Below are 20,499 nucleotides of genomic sequence, written 5' to 3' on the forward strand. Positions count from 1 at the left end.
GTACGATCAAAGTCTTTTCTCGACAGAATGTTTCAAGATAAGAAAGTTTTCAGTACCGTGCCTAAGTTAGAAGTTCTTATTATTTTGCCATATTTGGGTAATATATCGTTGAAACTGCGAACTCACTTAGTTAAAACATTTGATAAGCATCTTCCGTGCTGTAAGCTTAGGGTTATTTTCAAATCGGGTTGTAGAATTGGCAATTTTTTCCGGTTTAAGGACCGTGTTTCAAAGGCTCTGCGTTCAAAAGTCGTATATAAATATCAGTGTGATGGCTGCAATGCCATCTATTATGGGAAAACTATGCGACATTTGAAAGTTAGAGCCTGCGAACACATGGCCGTTTCTGCCTTGACTGGAAAATCCGTCAAATCTATTAACCCTAGTGCGGTTTTGGAGCATGTTGTTTTCTGTAAAAATAGACCATCTTTAGATAATTTTTCTATTATCTCCTCCGCATCTAATAATTTTGATTTGGAATTGAAGGAAAGCTTGTTAATCCGTAGGGATAAGCCAATTCTTAATAGAAATATTGCATCAATGCCATTATTTCTATTTTCAGATAATTGACTTGCCCCAACGGAATATTTGATCGTACGATGATATATCGTACGATATTTTGTATATAGTGTTGAATTTGTCGATTGTAAATAGCTATACTTGAAAATGGCCGTCGTACGGCCGAAACGTCGTTAAAGAGTTGTGTTCGTTTTTAGTTCCAAAAGTCTGAACATACACACTAATTCAATCAAGAATGACTATTCAGGTCATTTTGAAATATTATTGTGAAACCACCGACATCGTCTAAGCAATTGAGCTTCGTGAGCGGACCGAAATTGTGGAGCACGTTTGCAACGCGAAGTATACCAAGAGAATTATTGAGATTCCCCAAATTTCGATAGAAAAAAAATCATATAAAATCAGCTTAAGGAGATATGACTGATATTTTTTCACGAAAAGGTAGGTTATTTTTTTGTCTAATAGAACAAATAAGTTTGGACCAAGCAGCTCTTATAAATGTTACCTAAAAACGTCAGTAAATAGGCTTTGTACCCCCCCCCCCCCCGTTATTTCCCGATTTTCCGTTTACCGGAAGCGAAAGACTGGGAGACTCAAGCAATCAGAAAACGGCTATCGGCTAAATTGAATTATCGTGTATTTTACAGTCCTAACACAAATACATAGTTTATACGAAGTCCTGATAATAATTGGCTTAGCTGGCATACTATTTCTCTTAATATTTGCACTTGGAAAGCTTGTATATACCTTTTGAAGGCACATTATATTAATTTAAACGTTTATAATGCGCAAAAACGTGATTTTATGGCTTCACTAAAAAGAAGATTTTAAAGTACCAAATTATCAGCTTGAATTAAAGTTGCTTCTTTTGTTGCACCGTGGAAATAAATTTAAGTCACCAATCCAAAACTAACATGAGAAAATACCTCTTTATAAGGTATTTGCTCATTTGTGGTTAAAAACTTTTGTACTGTTGCTACACAGGGGGTCTTTTTACTGGTATATGTTCTAAATCTGAACTATTTTATCAAATGGTGCCTTTACCTGGAAATTCTACTTTGTTTACCTACTTTCGCATGTTGTTAAATTCTTCAACACTCGAACCTAGCAATAAATTTTTCAAGAAGTGAGCTTATGCACGACGTGTGTAGTCACAAATGACCAATTGGACTTTTGTTCGATAATGGTGGCTACCGTTAATGTAATTATTTTTTGGGGGATTAAGTTTGGACAATAAAATATTTAAAAAAGATATAAAAAAATTAGGGCTTCATCATTTTCTTTACGACCCTATGTTTTTGCATTGTGTTTCATGAGCTTACAATAATGTGGTATAGCTAAGTTATGATATGTAAAAACTACTCTTGAATGACCCTTTAGGAATGTGAAACCACATAATACACCTTAATCAAATTTTGTGTTTTTCGTAACTTTTGTGTTCAGTATGGTTGATTAGTATGCGTGTCAACTGACCAAAAAAGCCATAAGTATGAGGGCAACCTTGTTAAGTACAATTTGTACTTTCCAAATGAAAACCAGTGCTTTCAATTCTGTTGTCTTGGCCACAAAAAGTAGTGATTTATATTTTATGTGGTTAGCCTCATTAATTCCAATAAATTTACCCTGTTATTTTTTTTCCAGGAGGTACAACATATACGGTTCTAGAGTGTTAAAAAGCTTTCATTTGAGCTACAGAAACCTTTTAAATTTCTGTTCAATAACCAACAACTGTTACGTGGGATTGAACCCATATGAATAGGAAGTGAACGCTCTACTGACTGAACTACCAATCCCCAAAACAAAACAACCCCCAAAATGACTTTATTAGTCCCAAAAAATGATATATATTTGTAGTTTAGAAATTTAGCTCTAAATATCGTCCCTCAAAGGCACTGGATTTTAATGTATTTAGAGACTTTGTTATATATATATAACATAATATACTATATAAAAATGTTTTCTGTTTCTTTTTAGATTGCGTACAACTAGAGCGAGGAGAGATGTTATCTTTTAATACGTGAGATAAAAAGAAGAAAGCGAAACCTCACACCGCGTTGTTATTGTTTTTTTGTCAAAAATTTGAAGCTGTTTTATAAATCTTGATAAAGTTAATGAATTGTTTTCGTTTCTGTAGATTGTTTGTTTTTGTTTATTGTTTCCCGTGAGTTTTCGAAACTTATTGCAGCAGATACCGTGGCTTCAAGAAATCGGTTTTCATAACTAGTGCCGTTATTTTTACGTGAAAAAAACAACCCACAAGCTGCTTCGTTCGCCTTCCCATCTCCGAAATCGTTAACGCAAAGTCTCCATTATTATCTGCGTTCCGAGTATTATTTTCCGGTTGAAAGAGTGTACCTTACGACGCACATCCCCTTTTTTTACAACCTCGTCCCCAGGGTTTTCTACGTCTATGATATTCAGTTTTGGTGTATTTCCAGATATCAGCTGCAGTACGATGTTAGCACCTCGCCGTATTATATCAAAGAGAATCAAAAAACACTAGGGACAACGATTGGCTAGTTTCAATTTCGCTTGGAGCTTTGCGAGCGAAGCGAAATTGTGGAGCACGTTTGCTACGCGAAGTATACCAAGAGAATTATTGAGATTCTCAAAATTTAGATAGAAAAAAATCGTATAAAATCAGGGTGAAGATATAGGACTGATATTTTTGCACGAAAAGGTAGGTTATTCTTGTCTAATAGAACAAATAAGTTCGGACCAAGCAGCTCTTATAAATGTTAGCTAAAAATGCCAGTAAATAGGCTTTGTCCCCCCCCCCCCCCCGTTATTTCCCGATTTTCCGTTTACCGGAAGCGAAAGACTGGGAAGTACACTCAAGCAATCAGAAAACGGCTATCGGCTAATTTGAATTATGGTGTATTTTCCAGACCTAGCACAAAAACATATTTTAGGTAATTAAAATAACATATAGAAGATTTTAAAATATTAAATTATCAGCTTACATTGGTATATTTACGTGGTATCCTTTTCATGCAACAGAAGAAGTTGTGACGGTCTGGATAATCTATTTTTTATCTTTATTTTTATTTACCTAGCTAGCTAAACTACTCCTTGGTGCTTGAGGCCACCATGAAAAATATGTTTTTTAATGTCTTCCAGTCAAATAATTAATAGCAGAAACTTATAATATATCTAGCTATATGTCCAGGGTCTGGGAAAGTGTATATATTAGGCACCAGAGAGTGGTATTTGGCGATTCGGATCAGCTTTGTTGCCGTAGTGATGATTGACATTTAGCTTAATTGACGAATTACATTTGTGCTACATCTGCCATTTTTAAAATTTCACAGGGTGAAAACAAACCTAGTTTGTAGGGGGAAGAATGCAATTTTGAACCAAATTTTGCTGGAAGCCATAAAGACTTACGAGTTGCAGTATCAAGTTTTGTGCGTCAACACCGTTATGACGATTTTGTTTTAACCTGGGAAGAAACACACATAAGTGAGAGTGCTGATGAATCAATTTTTGATCAGTTTAATTTAGGTGTTCATGCAACTGAACTATTTATCCATGCAACTGCAATCATGCTTAATACAGTGATTATTGTTACTAAAGCAGACAGTACACCTGAGTATCCTTATAGCATATTTTGGCCAACATTATCTTCTATGGTTATAACGCCTGATTTAAAGGAACACACTGGTCGATATATTTTGTTGGGCCATGAAAACGAACATTTCCAATCTTTATTCTTTTCTGGTGAAGTACCTTGGCGAAACAAAAATGACAGAATTTGCAAACCTAATAATATAAAACGAACATATGCAGATGTAATCTCTTCGAATTTGCCGCCTATGGCTAAGTCTAGTGGCAGGCTTATTTTGAGTAATTCTGGGCAAACAGCATCTTGCCAAGGTTTGACGAAAAAAGCTATAACCCTATAAATTTCACAAATACAAATGAGTATTTAAATCGGGTAAAAGTCCATGCATCGTCAAAACAATTAAAAGAAAATCAACAGGAAATTCATTTTGAAATTACTTCTTCATCTCCAATGAAAAGTAAAAACCTACCTGAAAGTGAAGCACAGAATAATAAAGCAAACAGCAATGCTAAATCTGACAAAAGAAATAATATTACAAGTGCTTTTGTAGAGTCGTTGATTCCGGTAAACAAAGAAAGAAAGTTTTAAAAACAGTTGGACGAAGTAATATTTTGGAGATGAACAAAGTTGAAGAAAAGCTAAAGCATGAATGTCAAATAAATGGTGTAAACTATTGCCAACCGTCTTCTACAGAAAGTAAGGACAAAAGGAAAGCTAGAAGACGAAAGTTAAAGACAGATATTAAAAAAGCCTCTGTACTGACAGGTGATAGCTCTGTTAAACTAGAGAACAATTTAGAAAAAAAAAATTTAACCCTAAATAAGGCAGAAGAAATGTTAAAATAGGATTGTAAAGTAAGTGGTGTAGGCTACCAGCAACCATCCTCTAACAAAACAAAAAGAAAGGCTAGGAGAAGAAAATTAAAAAATGATATTCAAGCCCATGATCAAAAAACTAATGATGTGGTAGGTCAAGGTATTAGTGGCAACCCAAATGTTTATCACATGATCAACATATTCCAGAAGGGTGAAAATATGCACATTATAAAAACCTGCACAACTTGTAAAGAGACTAGACAATTTTTTTATGAAACTGAGCCATCTGATTTGTTTCAACACAGAACTGGGCGTATAATTTCAAATTGGAAAATCTTTGCAGATAATAAATGTTCCCGTTGTCATAGTGAATTTCTTTCACGAAAGAGAAAAGGAGAATCAAGTTCTGCTGCCAAATTTTCTGGTATACTTTCTGACATACCACACCTTGATTGTTTAGATTCTATATACCATAATAACATGCATTTCTCAGAGGTTCCATTTTTTTTAAAGTCGTTAACGTTCATGGAAACTTTGATGATTCGAAAGATTCAGGTAGCAATGTATGTTCACTCATTAAAATATGGTATGTTAGCATCAAAAGGTCATGCTGTTGCTATACCACACAATATGAAGATTACAACCTCACTTCCTTTATTACCATCAGAAATCAGCATATTATTGTTAAAGAAAAAGAACACTTCTAGTAAACAATACTTTGTGTCACGTACAAAAATTGAGTCAGCATTAAAAGGACTTGTGTTTGGTTATCCCACATATGGTGACTGGTCTCAGGTTATAATAAGTATAAAGGTCCTAACCATTGTTCAGGAATTAAACTAAACGGAAAGTACTTTTTAGTGACACCCAATCCATATTATAGTGATGTCATGATTGAGCAAAACAGATTAGATATTTTGCCAATGGAAAGGAGTGAGATAGAGGGGATTCCAGTAGTACATCTTTCTGAAACAAACACTGATGAACAAGATAAAAGCCCTGCAGAAAACCAGTTTGATCAATTAGAATCAAATGAAGAGATAGCATCATGGTCTGGCATAGTTACCCCTTTGGCACCACAAGATTTTGATGACAAAATTAAACATATGTTAAAAAAGTTTTTAGGTGATGATCAAGATATGCTAGAGCAAGTTATCAAACAAGGAAATATTGCTTCCACTTGCTTTAACCAAAACAATAATGATACTCCTATTAGAGAGTTAAGTACACCTGGTTTTTTCACAATGGCTTACCCTCAGATATTTGTTAATGGAACGTGATATAACAATTAAGCAACTACACCCATTAGACTATTTTGATTGGGTTGAACATATATATTTTACAGGTGATAACAGAGTTACAAAACACCCATTTTTAAAATTACATTTGTTAAATCTTGGTTTGCGTAAAAAAGCACTTACTCAAGGTAGTTTTGTTGTTGCTCAGCAACTCAATGATGCACATTTAACAGTTGAGGAATTACAAAAAAATTTGGAAGAACAGGATGAAAGTGTTCCAAGAAAGATCATCAGTATGTCCGCAAACCTACCAAACACTGATACATATTGGAGAGAGCGTAAAAAGGAGTTAGATGCACTATGTTTTTTTATGTTAAAGGAGTTTCAGGTTTTACCTACTTATTTTGACACTAGTAGCTGTGCCGAGCATCATTGGAAACCACTTCATAAATTATTAATAGAATACTATGCAACAGTGACTCGGACCGATATTGATGAAGTTACAAATAAATTTTATTCTGATTCACATTTTAAACATAAATTGATTCATAATAACCTTCACATTGTTACAAAATATTTCAGTGTGAGACATGCTAATTTCTCTAACACAGTGCTCAAAGAACTTTTTCAATATTGCGATTTCTGGGGTAGAATAGAATTTGCAAAATCGCGTGGTTAAATGCACAGCCATGATATTTTTTTTCTCCAAAGCTTCATAATATGGTCAAATCTATAATGATTAATCATGAGGACGGAATAAGTAAAGAAACCAAGCTATATGAATGCTTACAAACAGACTTTAAAAACACAGATGATGTATTTTCTCCAAAATTTATATGATGGCGTCCACCTGGTGGAATTGAAGAAACTGTCAATGTAGAAAAAAATGGTTACCAAACAAATTACTATGGGCAAAACCAGAAGGTTGTGCATTACCTGTTGATGGAACCATTCTTCACAACACGTTGGCTGACATAGATACAACTCAAGGATTGAAAGAATTCCACATTAATTTTGTAAACAAAATTTTGTTACACAGATGCAGTTTGTTCTGTTGGCGTAGAAAAACCATTACTATTGTTAATCCAGATAGAACGAAAAGTAAGAAGGTTGTCAAGTATTGTAGATTTAACTTCGGAGAATTTGATGACGAAACATATATAACTTCAGGGAAAAACATTCATCCTTATAACCCAGTAATTACTGATGGAGCACATCCACGTTATGAAGGACCATCTGATCATCCTAGACTTATACAACATGCAAAGTGTAGACCCATGAGTTGGTTAGCAAACTGTGACACCAAGCCAATTATAGAGCAAGATTTTATTTATCTTCTTAAATATGTAGCAGGGTATGCCTGTAAAGGAGCTGCAACAACCACTGATTTAATAACTATTTATAGTAATTTATTAAATACATCTGACAGTAATGCATCTGTCCGAAGTATAGCTCAAAGACTATTGTTAAAAACTGTTGGCATGGTTGATACACCAGGATCTGCTGCTGATTTCATTAACACTAGATCAAAATTATACCATTTCTCTAGAAAATTCAAAAGGATTGGATTGAGTGGTTATAGAACTTTAAAAATGCAGAATGGTTTTAGTGGTACTGTCACAAATTCCACACCTTTGGACAGATTTTGTGGAGAAAAAGAAAATAATTTACAAAGAGGTGGCAAGCCACCGCAATGATGAACTCAACCTGTTAAGTCTTTGGAAACAAGCTGGAGGTTGTACTCTTCTAGAGAATATGCCTCTAAAAGCACAATTCTCCCTTTCTACAAGGAACTAAAATAAATATATATAAAAAATAAAATAAAAAGGACACAACACATTTGAAAAGATGAACAGAACTTCAACCAAGGGCAGGTAGGTTTCGACCCATGTTTCTGAACCTAAGTACCCTGGATGTCTAGCTGGGTCACCTCGAAGAGGTCCGCGGACATAGTTGTGATAAAAAGCATATATCATACTTTAATTCAATCACATATCTCTTATTGCATTACAACATGGTGTGGAATAAAATCCAAACATATTAATAATTTAAAACGTAAACTACAAAAAGCTATCAAAATAATGACTTTTAATGAGCATAAAAATTTTCACAATTTGAATATATTAAGCATACTAAACATACACAATTTAGAATCATGCAAATTAATCCATGATTATTTTAACGACAATCTTCCAGCAACATTAAAGGAACTGTTCACAAAAACGACTCATCATCATAACACCAGATTGGCTGGTAATCTTGGACTCACATTACCTCATGCACCTGACTCCGTAGGTCGCAACTTCATTTCATTTCTCGCTGTGAATTTTTGGAATCGGCTTGACTCAAGTCTAAAAACTGCCACCAGAGCCTCATTGATCACATCCTTAAAATCAGAAATGATAAAAGAGGACGAATTGTAGACAAACTCAACTCATGAGAGCATCCAAAATAATTCCATTGTTTGAGTTGGGTTACACGTAGCTGGTCTACGCTGTAAATCAACTTTTTATAAAAAGAATAGCCTTTACAAAAGTACCAATTAGTCATTTTTAGTTCCCTTCTTATTTATTTGTTATAGCCTATATATATTTTGAAGTAGCACTTATATGTAAATATGTATATATCTCTAGTTTCTCTCACTCATCTATCCTCGATACACTAACCCAAGCGAATTCAGTCTTCTTTTATACCACTATACATTAAGCACCCTAGCATTACATTAATCACCCTAGCGAAAATATTCTATTCTTAAAAATAAATTTACTAACTGTCAACCCATCCATCTCCACCCGCCGTAACTTGTTTGCCACTTGACCGGAAAAAAAGAAAAATATATATGTTCACAGACTAGATAACCTCTTTTAAGTTATTGCGAAGCAATTGAGCTTCGCGAGCTTCGCGAGCGAAGCGAAATTGTGGAGCACGTTTGCTACGCGAAGTATACCAAGAGAATTATTGAGATTCTCAAAATTTCGATAGAAGAAAAATCATATAAAATCAGGGTAAAGAAATAGGACTGATATTTTTGCACGAAAAGGTAGGTTATTTTTTTGTCTAATATAACAAATAAGTTTGGACCGAGCAGGTGTAATAAAAGTTAGCCATATATGCCAATAAATAGGCTTTGTACCCCTCTACCCCCCGTCTTTCGTACCCCCCCCCCCCCGTTATTTCCTGATTTTCCGTTTGCCGGAAGCGAAAGACTGGAAAGTACACTCAAGCAATCAGAAAACGGCTATCGGCTAATTTAAATTATCGTGTATTTTACAGACCTAGCACAAATACATATTTTAGGTAATTAAAAACACATATATCTTATTAGTTTTTGTGTATTTATGTTTGTACGATTATGTGGGATTGTATTTGCATACAGAATGATTGCAATAATATTTTTTCTTTAATTATTTATATAGTTTTCACCAAGTCCTGATAATAATCAATAAATGTTTAAATCTTCCCGCTTTTTTGTTGCTATGCTTTTCGCTTAAAGTTTTGAGTTGGAAAGCTTGTACCTTTTCTTTGAAGGTGCACTTTATTAATTTGAACGTTTATAACGCGCAAAAACGTGTTGTATTTATCGCTTCATTAATAAGAAGATTTTAAAATATTAAATTATCAGCTTACATTGGTATATTTATGTGGTATCCTTTTCATGCAGCAGAAGAAGAGTGAGTTGTGACGGTCTGGATGGTCTAATTTTTATCTTTATTATATTACTTTATTATTATATCTTTATTTGCCTAGCTAGCTAAACTACTCTTTGGTGCTTGAGACCACCATGAAAAATATGTTTTTTAATGTCTTCCAGTCAAATAATTAATAGCAGAAAGTTGTAATATGTCTAGCTAGCTATATTTCCAGGGTCTGGGAAAGTGTATATATTAGGCACCAGAGAGTGGTAATTTTCTATTCGGTTCAGCTTTGTTGCCATAGTGACGATTGACATTTAGCTTAATTGACCAATCACATTTGTGCTACATCTGCCATTTTTAAAATTTCACAGGGGGAAAACAAACCCAGTTTGTAGGGCGAAGAATGCAAAAAAATTGTAGAAATGGTAGAATAATTAGTTGACGAAAGGTAACCACAATAAAAATCTGTCTGGAAATGATGCTTAGCTTATCTAGATTTTGCTCTAAAAAATTATCTTTCCTCAAACTTGCTAACATTGTTTTTAAAACTCCAAAATATTTATATTATATATATATTTATTGTCAAAAATGCAAGTTTTCTTTCATATATTTTTTTAACAGTAATAATTAGGTGCATCATGGTGATGTCGATTGTGAATGCGTTTGCAAGTTTGCATCGTCAGAATGCTGCACATAGAATTGTGTTAAAGGCACGATCTATTGGACTGAATGTGTACTATGAAAGGCTAACTGCTGGAGATGGAAACTGTTTTTATCATGCAGTTTTGGAAACAATTTATAAAAATTTTGAACCAAATTTTGCTGGAACCCATAAAGACTTACGAGTTGCAGTATCAAGTTTTGTGCGTCAACACCGTTATGACGATTTTGTTTTAACCTGGGAAGAAACACACATAAGTGAAAGTGCTGATGAATCAATTTTGGATCAGTTTAATTTAGGTGTTCATGCAACTGAACTATTTATCCATGCAACTGCAATCATGCTTAATACAGTGATTATTGTTACTAAAGCAGACAGTACACCTGAGTATCCTTATAGCATATTTTAGCCATCATTATCTTCTATGGTTATAACGCCTGATTTAAACGAATACACTGGTCGATATATTTTGTTGGGCCATGAAAACGAACATTTCCAATCTTTATTCTTTTCTGGTGAAGTACCTTGGCGAAACAAAAATGACAGAATTGGCAAACCTAATAATATAAAACGAACATATGCAGATGTAATCTCTTCAAATTTGCCGCCTATGGCTAAGTCTAGTGGCAGGCTTATTTTGAGTAATTCTGGGCAACGTCAATCAAAAGTTGTAAGACTAAACAGCATCTTGCCAAGGTTTGACGAAAAAAGCTATAACCCTATAAATTTCACAAATACAACTGAGTATTTAAATCGGGTAAAAGTCCATACATCGTCAAAACAATTAAAAGAAAATCAACAGGAAATTCATTTTGAAATTACTTCTTCATCTCCAATAAAAAGTAAAAACCAACCTGAAAGTGAAGTACAGAATAATAAAGCAAACAGCAATGCTAAATCTGACAAAAGAAACAATATTACAAGTGCTTTTGTAGAGTCTAATGTTGATTCTGGTAAACAAGGAAAGAAAGTTTTAAAAACAATTGGACAAAGTAATATTTTGGAAATGAACAAAGTTGAAGAAAAGCTAAAGCATGAATGTCAAATAAATGGTGTAAACTATTGCCAGCCGTCTTCTACAGAAAGTAAGGAAAAAAGGAAAGCTAGAAGACGAAAGTTAAAGACAGATATTAAAAAAGCCTCTGTACTGACAGGTGATAGCTCTGTTAAACTAGAGAACAATTTAGAAAAAAAAAATTTTAACCCTAAATAAGGCAGAAGAAATGTTAAAACAGGATTGTAAAGTAAGTGGTGTAGGCTACCAGCAACCATCCTCTGATGAGAACAAAACAAAAAGAAAGGCTAGGAGAAGAAAATTAAAAAATAATATTCAAGTCCATGATGAAAAAACTAATGATGTGGTAGGTCAAGGTATTAGTGGCAACCGAAATGTTTATCACATGATCAACAGATTCCAGGAGGGTGAAAATATGCACATTATAAGAACCTGCACAACTTGTAAAGAGACTAGACCATTTTTTTATGAAACTGAGCCATCTGATTTGTTTCAACACAGAACTGGGCGTATAATTTCAAATTGGAAAATCTTTGCAGATAATAAATGTTCCCGTTGTCATAGTGAATTTCTTTCACGAAAGAGAAAAGGAGAGTCAAGTTCTGCTGCCAAATTTTCTGGTATACTTTCTGACATACCACACCTTGATTGTTTAGATTCTATATACCATAATAACATGCATTTCTCAGAGGTTTTTTTTAAAGTCGTTAACGTTCATGGAAACTTTGATGATTCGAAAGATTCAGGTAGCAATGTATGTTCACTCATTAAAATATGGTATGTTAGCATCAAAAGGTCATGCTGTTGCTATACCACACAATATGAAGATTACAACCTCACTTCCTTTATTACCATCAGAAATCAGCATATTATTGTTAAAGAAAAAGAACACTTCTAGTAAACAATACTTTGTGTCACGTACAAAAATTGAGTCAGCATTAAAAGGACTTGTGTTTGGTTATCCCACATATGGTGACTGGTCTCAGGTTATAATAAGTATAAAGGTCCTAACCATTGTTCAGGAATTAAACTAAACGGAAAGTACTTTTTAGTGACACCCAATCCATATTATAGTGATGTCATGATTGAGCAAAACAGATTAGATATTTTGCCAATGGAAAGGAGTGAGATAGAGGGGATTCCAGTAGTACATCTTTCTGAAACAAACACTGATGAACAAGATAAAAGCCCTGCAGAAAACCAGTTTGATCAATTAGAATCAAATGAAGAGATAGCATCATGGTCTGGCATAGTTACCCCTTTGGCACCACAAGATTTTGATGACAAAATTAAACATATGTTAAAAAAGTTTTTAGGTGATGATCAAGATATGCTAGAGCAAGTTATCAAACAAGGAAATATTGCTTCCACTTGCTTTAACCAAAACAATAATGATACTCCTATTAGAGAGTTAAGTACACCTGGTTTTTTCACAATGGCTTACCCTCAGATATTTGTTAATGGAACGTGATATAACAATTAAGCAACTACACCCATTAGACTATTTTGATTGGGTTGAACATATATATTTTACAGGTGATAACAGAGTTACAAAACACCCATTTTTAAAATTACATTTGTTAAATCTTGGTTTGCGTAAAAAAGCACTTACTCAAGGTAGTTTTGTTGTTGCTCAGCAACTCAATGATGCACATTTAACAGTTGAGGAATTACAAAAAAATTTGGAAGAACAGGATGAAAGTGTTCCAAGAAAGATCATCAGTATGTCCGCAAACCTACCAAACACTGATACATATTGGAGAGAGCGTAAAAAGGAGTTAGATGCACTATGTTTTTTTATGTTAAAGGAGTTTCAGGTTTTACCTACTTATTTTGACACTAGTAGCTGTGCCGAGCATCATTGGAAACCACTTCATAAATTATTAATAGAATACTATGCAACAGTGACTCGGACCGATATTGATGAAGTTACAAATAAATTTTATTCTGATTCACATTTTAAACATAAATTGATTCATAATAACCTTCACATTGTTACAAAATATTTCAGTGTGAGACATGCTAATTTCTCTAACACAGTGCTCAAAGAACTTTTTCAATATTGCGATTTCTGGGGTAGAATAGAATTTGCAAAATCGCGTGGTTAAATGCACAGCCATGATATTTTTTTTCTCCAAAGCTTCATAATATGGTCAAATCTATAATGATTAATCATGAGGACGGAATAAGTAAAGAAACCAAGCTATATGAATGCTTACAAACAGACTTTAAAAACACAGATGATGTATTTTCTCCAAAATTTATATGATGGCGTCCACCTGGTGGAATTGAAGAAACTGTCAATGTAGAAAAAAATGGTTACCAAACAAATTACTATGGGCAAAACCAGAAGGTTGTGCATTACCTGTTGATGGAACCATTCTTCACAACACGTTGGCTGACATAGATACAACTCAAGGATTGAAAGAATTCCACATTAATTTTGTAAACAAAATTTTGTTACACAGATGCAGTTTGTTCTGTTGGCGTAGAAAAACCATTACTATTGTTAATCCAGATAGAACGAAAAGTAAGAAGGTTGTCAAGTATTGTAGATTTAACTTCGGAGAATTTGATGACGAAACATATATAACTTCAGGGAAAAACATTCATCCTTATAACCCAGTAATTACTGATGGAGCACATCCACGTTATGAAGGACCATCTGATCATCCTAGACTTATACAACATGCAAAGTGTAGACCCATGAGTTGGTTAGCAAACTGTGACACCAAGCCAATTATAGAGCAAGATTTTATTTCTCTTCTTAAATATGTAGCAGGGTATGCCTGTAAAGGAGCTGCAACAACCACTGATTTAATAACTATTTATAGTAATTTATTAAATACATCTGACAGTAATGCATCTGTCCGAAGTATAGCTCAAAGACTATTGTTAAAAACTGTTGGCATGGTTGATACACCAGGATCTGCTGCTGATTTCATTAACACTAGATCAAAATTATACCATTTCTCTAGAAAATTCAAAAGGATTGGATTGAGTGGTTATAGAACTTTAAAAATGCAGAATGATTTTAGTGGTACTGTCACAAATTCCACACCTTTGGACAAATTTTGTGGAGATGACAGGCGTCAAAATCTCCCTGCAATTACACTTTTTGATTTGGCGAAGATTTGTGATTGTCCTAAAAGTACAAGATGTGGACAAGACCATGTTCCTGTTTTTACTGGATTACCTATATATCCCAATTGGCCAGTTGAGGAGGATTATGCAAAAGCCCAGTTAATGATATTTTCAAAAGGTACATGGAGAAACACAAACGACTTACTTAATGGCCATGACAACTTTACAGATGCTTTTGCAGAGTTCTTAGATTCTGAAGAATGCCCTGAAGCTTTATTAGAAGTTATGAAATTGGCTAAGGCACATTATGACGAAAAGACATTGAAAAAAGAAAAGTATAAAAATATTCGAAAGTTACAGGTATTGGAAGATTCAGAATTATCCCAAAGTCAATCGCAGTCAATGTCGTCACAGCAGTCACAAACTGAATATTTGGGTTATGCATTACTTCGTGACATTTTAAGAGAAAAGAGAGCCCATGCAATTAACCCAGAAGTTGATGATGTAGTTCTGCCAGATGGAGGTACTTTATATAACTGGCATGAGCAAGGCATACAAAAATTACCCCATTCAGTAGATATTGAGGAGGCTAAAAACTGGGTGAAGAACATGTTAAAGACTTCTGAAAAAAGAGAAATGGAACACAATTCTCAATGCAATCTTCCTGATGTAAATGTAAGGTTGGTGAATGATAAACAAATGCAAGTGGTTTATTTTCACATTAAACACTTACTATCTGTTGCTGGTAATACAAATTTTAAAACTGTTCCTCTGCGAGTCATTGTCCAGGGAAGTGCTGGTACAGGAAAAAGTCAAATAATAAAAATTTTAACAAGGTTAGTGCGCAGAGTATTCATATCAAATAGGTCAGTTTTAAACTTGGCTCTCACAGGTGCTGCAGCTGTACTGCTCCCAGATGGTCATACTATTCACTCTGTAACACCTCTACCTTCTAAAAAAAATCACTTGCTTCAGCAGCATTGCATGATTATCCATTGTCTGATTTGCAATTTAGAAAATTAATTAAAAATGTATGCGATGATAATAATAATCTTTCTTTGATGTGTGTCAATGTTGATGAACGAGGTATGATTGGTCAAAATCTTACTGCATGGTGTAGTCAAAGATTTTGTGAAGTTACCGCAAAAGTAGACCATGCCAAGCAAGTACAAAATAGCTTTGGGTGTATTCCATCTTTAACCTTATTTGGTGATTTATTTCAACTGGAAGCAATAGGGGAAACTGATCTTCATAAATCTCCTTTGCCAAGTTCCTCTCCAGCAGTACATGCAGGTTTTGCCATATATAGATCTTTTACCCAAGTGGTGGTTTTAGATTAAATCGCATCAGAACGGGAAAAATAACACAATTAGACTGGCAAGATATTAACAGAAGAACTTTTGATTCTCTACCAAGTAGTGAGAAGTCTTTTTTCTCAAGTGAAAATGCAATTTGGCTGACAGAGACATGGAAAGAAGCTCACAAACATAATAACAGTGTTCTTTCAAAACTAGGTGTCCCTGTTGCAGTTATACCTTCCACTGGTCGAGGAAGACATCATAGTCAGGACAAGCAAATTGGTCAAATACCAGCTAAATGTATAATTGCTGTTGGGTGTAGAGTTATACAAGAAGTTATATAAGAATCAGATAGGTTTGACTGGTTTGGGATTAAATAATGGAGCAATGGGTACTGTAGTTGCGATTGTTTATAGTGAAGGCTCAAGACCTCCTCAATTTCCAGAAATTAGAGTTGTTGAGTTTCCAAGATACAAGGGGCCTGTCTGGCTACACTCGCATCCAACTTGGGTACCAGTACCTATTAATGAAGGCAGATGTGATGACAATTGTTGCTCCAGGAGTGGCTTTCCACTGATACCAGGATATGCCATCACAATTGCTAAATCACAAGGTATGACCATTGGTAAAGGACAAACATGCACCAAAGCTGTTATTAAACTGAGTGATGATGTGAAGATGGAAGCTTTAAATTTAGGAATGACATACACGGCTTTCTCTCGTTGTTCGGAAGATGTTGATTGGTGTTTAGCCTCTCCCATTCCATTTAGTCGGCTTGAATATATAAATAAACATCCACAAATAAAAGCAAGGTTAGAGGAAGAAAAAAGATTGATAGGTTTATCCAATCAAACATGCAATAATTCATGTTCACAAATAGAATATATGAGGTTGTTAGAGGAATTGGATAGGTTATGTGATGATGATATCCATGATGCCATATGCAACATTACCCATGGATGTTGTTGCTGTTTTCACTCTATTTGTGACTAAAAAGTTTTCTTACAAATGCCTGGAGGATTTAAAATTTTAAAAAAAATCACTGGCAAATTAAAAAGCTTCTTTTATTATGAGATCCATGAACGTTTTTTTACTACCTAAAAAATCCCATTTTCCAAAAGGGTAAAAAGGTAGTGTTCCTAATAATGCCAGTTCATCAAATTTGTAAAAAATATTCCACTGGCTGATGGATCTAAATTTGATTTCAATAACAATGATTGCCAGATTGTAAGATCTAATTTTTTTTACTACCTTATATTCCCATTCTCCAAAAGGGTAAAAAGGTAGTTTTCTGGTAAATTATGCCAGTTTAACAAATTCAATATCTCATATTTGATTTCAATAATATTCTCCAGGTTGTAATCATCTAATTTTTTAACTACTTCTAAATTCCCATTTTCCAAAAGGGTAAAAAGGTAGTTCTCTGGTAAATTATGCCAGTTGACCAAAAGTTTTTATTGACAGATGGATCTAAGGCTTGTTTCATTATCAATAACAGCCAGATTGTGCAAGATCCATAAATGATTTCATTTTTTACTACCTAATTAATTTCCATTTTTAAAAAGGGTAAAAAGGTAGTTTTCTGGTAAATATTGCCAGTTCAGTAAAAAAAATAATATTTCACCGGCAAATGGATCAAAGTTGATTTTATTAACAATAAACTGCTAGATTGTGCAAGATCCATATTTATGAGCCAAATCTTTACTACCAAGTAATTCCCATTTCCCAAAAGGGTAAAAAGGCAGTTTTCTGAATAATGCCGGTTCAACAAAAATATTCACCAAAAGTTTAAAATATTTTACTGGCAAATGAATATAAAGATTAATTATGAGAAATAAACTCATAAACGTTGGCAAAAAAATGCCGGGTGGTGGTGGGGCAAAACTGTATCGACGGCTATAAAAATGCCGGGTGGTGGTGGGTCTAAAACTGTATCGACGGCTATAAAAATGCCGGGTGGTGGTGGGTCCAAAACTGTATTGACGGCTATAAAAATGCCGGGTGGTGGTGGGTCCAAAACTGTATTGACGGCTATAAAAATGCCCGGTGGTGGTGGGTCCAAAACTGTATCGACGGCTATAAAAGTGCCGGGTGGTGGTGGGTCCAAAACTGTATTGACGGCTTTAAAAATGCCGGGTGGTGGAGGGTCTAAAACTGTTTTATTAAATGTTTTATCTATTTTTTCTGTTTTCTAAATTGCTTATAATACTTTTATTTATTTTTTTGCATAGATTGGACTAAGTACTATTAAGATATAAATGTTTTATTTTCTTTATTTTCCATTTTTGTTACCCAAAACAAGTAAAACATCATTTTTTAGTTGTGTATGTTGTGGTTGCTAACAGAATTTCTTTACATATTTTTTACTAGAAATTAAGAATTGATAATAACAGGACAATTTTAACCACGTTTTTGCATAAGTAATTTTAATCATCAATTTAGTTATTTAATTTTTAGGTCTATGTCCCCACCCTGAAATGCACATTGCTAATATTCTTTCTGTGTTATTAGATGGGTAATAGTGAAAGTTGTGACCAGTTGCAGCTCCAGCGCAACCAAATTGATTTGTTGCAGCGTTTGGAGCTGCAACAACGAAATATGTTAAATCAGCTCATGCAGCTGCAACAACAACAGCAGCTGCATGAGCAGCAATTACAACAGCTGCCAGCACCACCAGGAGTACCAGCAGTACCAGTACCAGCAGTACCACCAGTACCAGTACCAGCAGTACCACCAGTACCACCAGCAGTACCACCAGTACCAGCAGCACCAGAGCAGGATGGTGTAGAGGAGGAGGGGCGTCGGCTCGGTGCTGAAGAAGGTATTTTAATTTGTGTAATAAGAAAATAAATATCTTTTTCCGGTCTACATTCTACCGAGTTTTGTTCCGTTTTGATAGCGTATATACCAAGTTTCAATACAGCCTTTCAGTTGTTGCATTAAATTTATCATAATTCTAATAATTCTATATATATTTTGTAGTGGAAGAAATTGTAGCACGTGTGCTGGAGGAGCAGCAGCGAGAGCGGCGTGAAAGGCGGCAGGGTATGTTATTTTCAAAATGTGCATAAACAGTTGTTGCGGTTTGAGGAAGATGAGGTTGCAGTTCTCGCAAAATAAAATACAGACTTTATGGAGGAAATCATATTGAAATTAGCAGATTTTAGTTTCATGGATATAAAAGCAATAATTTTTAAATGCATTTTAAAATACCATATAACTATAAAATTAGATCAAGTAAAGTCACTCGTCATCAAATATTAAAATGAAAAAATTTTTTATTCTACCAATCCGGCTTAATAGAAAAGAAAAATATGGGGTGGAATTTAATGTGACAAATCTGCCAAATTTTCTTTCTGCCAAAAGTTTCCCCCTTAAAGTTACGAAATAGTTTTTACTTTTTTACTTTTAGTGATCTAGTTTTGAATGCTTTTCATTCCTGTGTTTTGCTGACTCAAAAGTTTCGTTAATCCTGTAAAACCCGAACCTGTTTTATATATTTAGCTATGTTTATCAAAAGTCACGCATACAGATCGAAGTAAAATCTTCAATGTATGCATTGTCTTGTACTGCCTTTTGCAACTTTTTTATGTACTTTTTAGGAAGAAGACGTGGGCCGTATGCCGTAAGAAGGGGTTGGGGCTTAGGCCAGGGCGTGGTGGCAACAATTTTTTATTTTTAGTTTTTTTGTAGTTAGTTCTTGTAGTTCGTTAGTTCCATAGTTCCGTTTTTTCTTTTGTTTATTTAATAGTTTTATAAACAGGTTACATAGTTATTTTTGTTATCAAGTTGATTAACTTTGAGTTTTAAAAAGTTCTTCAAAAGTTAGTAAAAACTATTACAAATTAGCCCTAATTGTACAACTTTTTAAAGCTTTTTTTCATTAAATATTCCTAGTTTTGCGATTATTTTTTTTAGAACTAGATTTTCGTTCCAATACGGTAGTTAGGGATTCAGTTTAAGATGTAGTAGTCTACTGACAAAAGATAGTTAATAGAAGTTGCAAATAAAATATAATTAATATAATAATGGAAATCTTTTTATAATTCTTATACTAGTTAAGTAGTGTTACAGAAAACCTCTAATCACCCCTAATTGTTAATTACGCCGGCTATTTTACTACCTTTTTATCGGTGAGTCGAGTTAATTTGAGCATGCCAAGTATGCCACAATCCTGGAAATCGTGGAATTTCAAAAAAATATTTGTCAAAACTCCTCGAATTCTACCCAGATCTTTCTATTTTTTCAGTACAGAAAGTGTTGGTGGTGTTTTTACTTGTTGTTTTATCAGGGCTTCCACCGAGTCAGGGGAAATCAGGGAAAGTCGGAATTTTATCTGTGGTCAGGGAAAGTCAGGAAAAAAGACCCATTTTAGGGGAGAGTCAGGGAAAATTCAGGGAATTTTTTGTATTTTAACTTGACTTAGACTGATAGAACTTTATTTCTATAAATTCAAAAATTGCAAATGAAAAGCCCTTCTTAATAAATGTTTTGATAATTACTGACAGGCTTTGTTAGTCATTCAGTGGTACTAACATCCTCTTGACCATTTTATGTAGTATATGGATTAAAGCTCCTTTGCTACAAATACGGTTTTTCTTAATTTGTTTTTCTGTTTATATATATATAACCTGTGTACAAAACCATGCAACAGTAAAATGAATGATAT

At 34.1% G+C, this 20,499-nt stretch overlaps 2 protein-coding genes across 2 annotated transcripts; both read left to right on the forward strand.

Moving 5' to 3' along the window:
* The first annotated feature begins 11,656 nt into the window (after positions 1-11,656).
* LOC130613588 (uncharacterized) lies at positions 11,657-13,556 on the forward strand. The gene is made up of 5 exons (XM_057434911.1): positions 11,657-11,677; positions 11,988-12,068; positions 12,138-12,420; positions 12,471-12,872; positions 12,985-13,556. The coding sequence occupies exons 1-5, from the start codon at positions 11,657-11,659 to the stop codon at positions 13,554-13,556; spliced, it is 1,359 nt and encodes a 452-aa protein (XP_057290894.1).
* A 4,178-nt stretch (positions 13,557-17,734) lies between these two features.
* Positions 17,735-20,246, forward strand: LOC130613590 (uncharacterized). Its single transcript, XM_057434912.1, has 5 exons — positions 17,735-17,986; positions 18,342-18,651; positions 18,813-18,875; positions 19,433-19,465; positions 20,080-20,246. The coding sequence occupies exons 1-5, from the start codon at positions 17,735-17,737 to the stop codon at positions 20,244-20,246; spliced, it is 825 nt and encodes a 274-aa protein (XP_057290895.1).
* The last annotated feature ends 253 nt before the right edge of the window (positions 20,247-20,499 follow it).

The sequence above is a fragment of the Hydractinia symbiolongicarpus genome, chromosome 11 (genome assembly GCF_029227915.1).
Source record: "Hydractinia symbiolongicarpus strain clone_291-10 chromosome 11, HSymV2.1, whole genome shotgun sequence".
NCBI classification, from domain to species: Eukaryota; Metazoa; Cnidaria; class Hydrozoa; order Anthoathecata; family Hydractiniidae; genus Hydractinia; species Hydractinia symbiolongicarpus.

What these genes read in the sequence shown, in the direction of transcription:
- LOC130613588 (XM_057434911.1), top strand. Translation starts at nt 11,657, where the DNA reads ATGTTAAAACAGGATTGTAAA. An exon ending in TGTTAAAACAGGATTGTAAA is followed by an intron (nt 11,678 to 11,987) that starts GTAAGTGGTGTA and finishes AAATCTTTGCAG; the next exon opens with ATAATAAATGTTCCCGTTGT. An exon ending in TAGAGAGTTAAGTACACCTG is followed by an intron (nt 12,873 to 12,984) that starts GTTTTTTCACAA and finishes TATATTTTACAG; the next exon opens with GTGATAACAGAGTTACAAAA.
- LOC130613590 (XM_057434912.1), top strand. Translation starts at nt 17,735, where the DNA reads ATGCCGGGTGGTGGTGGGTCTAAAACTGTATCGACGGCTATAAAAATG. An exon ending in GTGGTGGAGGGTCTAAAACT is followed by an intron (nt 17,987 to 18,341) that starts GTTTTATTAAAT and finishes CTGTGTTATTAG; the next exon opens with ATGGGTAATAGTGAAAGTTG. An exon ending in GCCGTATGCCGTAAGAAGGG is followed by an intron (nt 19,466 to 20,079) that starts GTTGGGGCTTAG and finishes CTATTTTTTCAG; the next exon opens with TACAGAAAGTGTTGGTGGTG.